We start from the raw sequence: 5770 nt of genomic DNA on the forward strand, positions 1-5770 counted from the left end.
GAAGGATCGGGGAGGCATTTAAGGGCCAGCTTGCCAGGCATCCCGCAGCCGTGGGGCAACTGGGCAAGTCAAGGGAAGACATGGGGGTGTGGCCTAATATGCTAATGAACCATGATGTTGGGGCGTGTGGCCTATTATGCTAATGAGTTTCTGCTGTTGGGTGTGGCCTATTATGCTAATGAGTTCCTGCTGGGCTTAAAAATTCGTTCCCTAATATTTTGTGGTTGGCCCCCCTTCCTACAGCAGCCATTTTGTGACTGTGCCCGCCACCCTGTGTTAGGATTCCAAAGGTGCCCACAGGTCCAAAGAGCCTGGGGACCACTGGTGTATATGGTTCTTTCTGCCTTTATTTTAGGGCGATAACGAAAAGCATACATATTTTAAACAAATAATCAATTTAGGAGCAGGGCTTTCATGACTTCAATGGTACAACCCCTTTGTCCTTGACTTTCACCGTGGATCAAACAGTGGAGATAGAAAATCAGTGCTGGGGGGCAGGCAGCATGGTGCCAGAGTGGTGTAGTGGTTAGAGAACCGGGTTCAAGTCCCAACTCGGCCCCAGAAGCTCAGTGGTCAATCTCGGGCCAGTTGCTCTCTCTTTCAGCCTGGGCTCCCTCGCCGGGCTGTGGTTATTTCTTTATTTAATTTATTTATTTTATACCACCCCTTTCTCCTCAATGGGGACCCAAGGTGGCTTACACCCTTCTCCTCTCCTCCATTTTATCCTCACAGCAACCCTGTGAGGTAGGTTAGGCTGAGAGAGCGTGATCGGCCCAAGGTCACCCAGCGAGTGAGCTTCTGTGGCACAAGCAGGGATTCGAACCTGGACCTTCCAGAGACTAGCCCGACATTCTTAACCACTTCAGATAAAAGAGAACAATGTTGTAAGATGCTCTGGGACCCCGCTGGGGAGAGAAGTGGGGTACGAATAAATAAAAAGAAAAGAAATGAAGTCCAATGCTCCCTCTAAGCTGTGGAGTCTGGTGAGCAAAAATTCTACTTTGTGAGCTCCTGGCATTCAAGTTGTGAGCGAGCGGTTTGGCTCCTGCATAGATTAGTTTGCTCTGGAGCCGTCCTTCCCTGAGTGAAGACAAAAATGTGTGAGCCGGAGGCTAAAAAACTGTGAGCTGGCTCACACTCACTCAGCTTAGAGGGAACACTGGCAGTGCCCCACCATGACGTTGCTTCAGGAAGAGCCATCTCTTAAACGTTCCCCCCAGTGACATGAGATCTTGCTGTGGAGGATGAATCGGTCCCCATACTGGGGGGGGGGGCGGGGACGGAAAAGGAGACCCGTTTGGACTTTCTGCCTCAAGAAACACCAAAACGGTTTTTCGACCGTCCAGCCTCCCCCCCCCCCCCGCCCCTTCCTACGTTTTAGCAGAAAGCGGGAGGTCCGCTCTGCGTATCGGTCCACATCCCCCCCCCCGCCAAACCCCACCACCGACTGCAGGGTTTCCATGACAGCCGTACCTCGGTCACCATGGACATCTCGATGAGAAAGCAGACGAGGCAACACACAGCGACCGTGACCTCTCTCTGGAATCGGAAGGCGTAGGAGGCCGGGAAGAAATCCAGGATGCCGGTGATAAAACCCTCCACGCCCACAAACTGTGGTGTGACGGGAGAAAAGGAGATTGTGAGATGCACGGCAGGGAAGAAAAAGAAGAGGAGGAGGAGGAGGAAGAAGAGGAGGAGGAGGAAGAAAAAGAAGAGGAGGAGGAGGAGGAGGAGGAGGAGCTCCGGAGCAAACTGATTTATGCAGGAGCCAAATTGCTCGCTCACGGCTTTAATGCCGGTAGCTCACAAAGTAGAATGTTTGCTCATGAGACTCCACAGCTTAGAGGGAGCATTGCTTAGAATACTGAATGCATGCAAGGGATATTAGGATGTCTGCTGACGTCGCAGCATTTCTGGGAGGTGGATGTAGGGCCAAGGGCCCTCCCCGCCTGACGGGAGAGAATGAAGAGTCCCAGACCACTTCCCACAATTAGAAAAGACACCTTCAGACATTTCTCTGCTAGTCTGACCAATGCTCCCTCTAAGCTGTGGAGTCCCGTGAGCAAAAATTCTACTTTGTGAGCTGCTGGCATTCAAGTTGTGAGCCAGCGATTTGTCTGCTGCATAAATTAGTTGGCTCTGGAGCCGTCCTTCCTGAGCCGAGACAAAAACGTGTGAGCCAGAGGCTAAAAAACCGTGAGCTGGCTCACACTAGCTCAGCTTAGAGGGAACATTGAGTCTGACATATTTACTGCTTTTCAACTGTTGACCTGATAACCTTAACTTGTTGTTTAGTGTCACTTTCTATATCTTGATCATCAACGTGTTGCATGTTAATTTGCTGTTCATTCTCTGGCTATAAGTCTGAACCTTTTTTTTTTTTGCCATTCTACATATTTGATAAAGTGTGCGCGCACACAAAAGCTCATACCCTGAATAAACCTTTGTCGGTCTTAAAGGTGCCGTTGGGTCTCTAAATCTGTTCTCTCCACAACAGACACCCTGTGAGGCAGGTGGGGCTGAGAGAGCTCTTTCGAGAACTGCCCGTGAGAGAACAGCTCTGATAGAACTCGTGACTGACCCAAGGTCACACCAGCGGCTGCATGTGGAGGAAGAGTGGGGAATCAAACCCAGTTCTCTCCCAGATTAGAGTCCGTGCTCCTAACCACTACACCAAACCACCACCCCTATGCTGCCCCCCGGCTTCAGGACAGTATCCCAGCGTCACTGTCCCTCCTGGTCTACTCCCAGTCCTACTCCCGCTCACCTGGCTATCCAAGCCCAGGAGTAGCAGCATGAAGAAAAAGAGAGCGGCCCAGAGCGGTGCCACTGGCATCAGGGTGACAGCGCGTGGATATGCGATGAAGGCCAGCCCGGGCCCTGTGGAGGCAAAGGAAGAGACGAAGGAAGAGATGTTAGGGAACATTAGGAAAGGGATTGAGAATAAAACACCCAATATTGTAATGCCCTAGTATAGATCTCTGGTGCGGCTTCAGATGGGACACTGTATACTCCCTCTGTATACTGCCTTGGTCAGGCCACACCTGGAGTCCTGCGTGCAGTTCTGGAGGCCTCCCTTCAAAAAGGAGATGGGCAAAACCAAGAGGGTGCAGAAGAGAGCGACGAGGATGATCGGGGGTCTGGAGGCCGAGCCCGACGAGGAAAAGCTAAGGGCCCTGGGAATGTTTAGTCTGGAGAAGAGGAGGTTGAGGGGGGACAGGACGGCCCTCTTGAAATATCTGAAAGGCTGTCCTTTGGAGGAGGGCAAGGAGCCGTGCCAACTGAGGACCCGAAGCAACGGGTTTAAATTACATGCAGAAAGGTATCAGGCTGGATATGAGGCAAAACTTTTTCACGGTCAGAGTGGTTCAAAGGTGGAATCGGCTGCCTAGGGAGCTGGTGAGCTCCCCTTCGCTAGCTTTAAAGTAGATGGTAACAGCCAAGAAGTGCTTCAGAAAAAGATCCCACTAAAGGAAAACTGTATCCTGACTGCGCTCAATTAATTTTTAAATATTAAAGTGAACAAAATACAAAAATTATTCGTGAAGTACAAAATACATAAGATGAGCAATGTTCCCTCTAAGCTGAGTTATTGTGAGCTGCCTCACCGTTTTTTAGCCTCCTGCTCACACATTTTTGTCTCAGCTCAGGAAGGATGGCTCCAGAGCAAACCAATTCATGCAGCAGCCAAATCGCTTGCTCACAACTTTAATGCCAGTAGCTCACAAAGTAGAATTTTTGCTCACCAAGACTCCACAGCTTAGAGGGAGCATTGAAGATGAGTACAAAATATATTGTTGTTGTTGTTCAGTCACACAGTCGAGTCCGACTCTTTGCGACCCCATGTACCAAGTCCCGCCAGGCCCTCCTGTCTTCCGCTGTCCTCTGAAGTTTGCTCAGTTTCATGTTCGTTGCATCTCTGACACTGTCTAACCATCTCATCCTTTGCCGTCCCCGTCTTCTTTGACCTTCAATCTTTCCCAGCATCAGGGTCTTCTCCAGTGAGTGCTCCCTTCTCATTGGGTGGCCAAAGTAGTTGAGCTTCAGTTTCATTATCTGGCCTTCCAGGGAACAGTCAGGGTTGATTTCTTTTAGGATTGACTGATTTGATCTTCTTGCAGTCCAAGGGACTCTCAAGAGTCTTCTCCAGCACCATGGTTCAAAAGAATCTATTCCTCAGCGCTCGGCCTTCCTTATAGTCCAACTCTCGCAGCCATACATGACTACTGGGAATACCATTGCTTTGACCATGCGGATTTTTGTTGGCAGGGTGATGTCTCTACTTTTTATCATGCCGTTTAGGTTCACCATCGCTTTCCTCCCAAGTAGCAGGCGTCTTTTAATTTCATGGCTGCAGTCACAGTCTGTGGTGATCTGGGATCCCAGGAACGTGAAGTCTGTCACTACTTCCACGACTTCCCCTTCTATTTGCCAAGGAGTGATGGGACTGGATGCCATGATCTTAGTTTTTTTGATGTTGAGCTTCAAGCCCACCTTTGCGCTCTCCTCTTTTATCCTGAGCAAGAGGCTCTTTAGGTCCTCTTCACTTTCTGCCATTAGAGTGGTATCGTCTGCATATCTGCATATATATCTGCATATATACGGGTATTCAATACTTGTTAGTTGTTGTATTGGTTGTTAACGATGCTCTCCGGAATGTTCAATCGTTTCGAAAGGTATCTTCTTCTGAACAGATGAAGGGAAATGAAGAACATGAGATGCCCTATGTAGAATCATCAGGAACTTCCTCTCAGTAACGTTTTGACATATAGAAGAAAATCATGAATTTCTTGAAATGTACCAGTTGAAAAACTGACCAGAGACGTCACATGTTAGGATACAGTTTTCCTATATTGGGATCTTTTCCTGAAGTAGCTTCCTTTCGTTGACAGCTTTCAAGAAGAAGCTGGATGAATATTTGTCAGGGATGCCTTCGGCTGGTCCTGCATTGGGCAGGGGGTTGGACTAGATGGCCTCTAGGGTCCCTTCCAACTCTACGATTCTGTGACACTGTTCACAGTTCTGGTCACCGTCTCTTACAAAGGACATCACAGAACTGGGAAAAGTCCAGAGGAAAGTGACCAAGATGAGTAGGGGGTTGGAGTCCCTTCCCTATGAGGAAAGGCTGAGGCGTTTGGGGCTTTTCAGTTTAGAAAAGGGACGACTAAGGGGGGGACATGACAGAGGTTTAAAAAACGAGGCACAGGGAGGAGAGAGTTGGCAAAGAGACATTTTCCTCCCTCTTCACAAATATCGGAACTCGAGGGCATCCAATGAAGCTGATGGGCAGTAGGTTCAGGACAGACAAAAGGAAATACCACTTTACACAGAGAGGGATCAGAAGGTGGGATGCCCACAGGACTAAACAGCTTTCAAAGGGGGTTAGGTAGATTTATGAAGGATCAGTCTATAAGTGGCTACAAGCCATGGCGACTGAGGGGAACCTCCACATTCAGAGGCACTGATCCTCTGAATCCCAGAGCCAGGAGGCAGCATCAAGGGAGAGGCCTCGGCCTCTCTGCCCCGTTGCTGGCCCTCCAGGGGAACTGGCTGGCCCCTGTGTGAGACGGGAGGCTGGACTGGAGGGACCCTCCCTGGTCTGGCCCAGCAGGGCTCTTCTGATGCTCTTATCAGGGGAAGGCCTCGGCCTCTCTGCCCTGTTGCTGGCCCTCCAGAGGGAATGGCTGGCCCCTGTGTGAGACGGGAGGCTGGACTGGAGGGACCCTCCCTGGTCTGACCCAGCAGGGCTCTTCTGATGTCCTTATCAGGG

At 50.0% G+C, this 5770-nt stretch overlaps 1 protein-coding gene across 1 annotated transcript in view; it reads right to left on the minus strand.

Annotated features, from left to right (window-relative positions):
• LOC107115512 (sodium- and chloride-dependent creatine transporter 1) overlaps nt 1-5770 on the minus strand; it is a 57434-nt gene that overhangs the window by 24698 nt on the left and 26966 nt on the right. Inside the window, exons 7-8 of the mRNA XM_015417237.1 lie at nt 2768-2880; nt 1474-1611 (exon numbers count right to left, since the gene is read on the minus strand). Of these exons, the coding sequence (XP_015272723.1) occupies nt 1474-1611; nt 2768-2880 (251 nt within the window). The remainder of the gene's footprint in view (nt 1-1473; nt 1612-2767; nt 2881-5770) is intronic.

Source organism: Gekko japonicus, unplaced genomic scaffold (genome assembly GCF_001447785.1).
Source record: "Gekko japonicus isolate JY-2015 unplaced genomic scaffold, Gekko_japonicus_V1.1 scaffold3568, whole genome shotgun sequence".
Lineage (NCBI taxonomy): Eukaryota > Metazoa > Chordata > Lepidosauria > Squamata > Gekkonidae > Gekko > Gekko japonicus.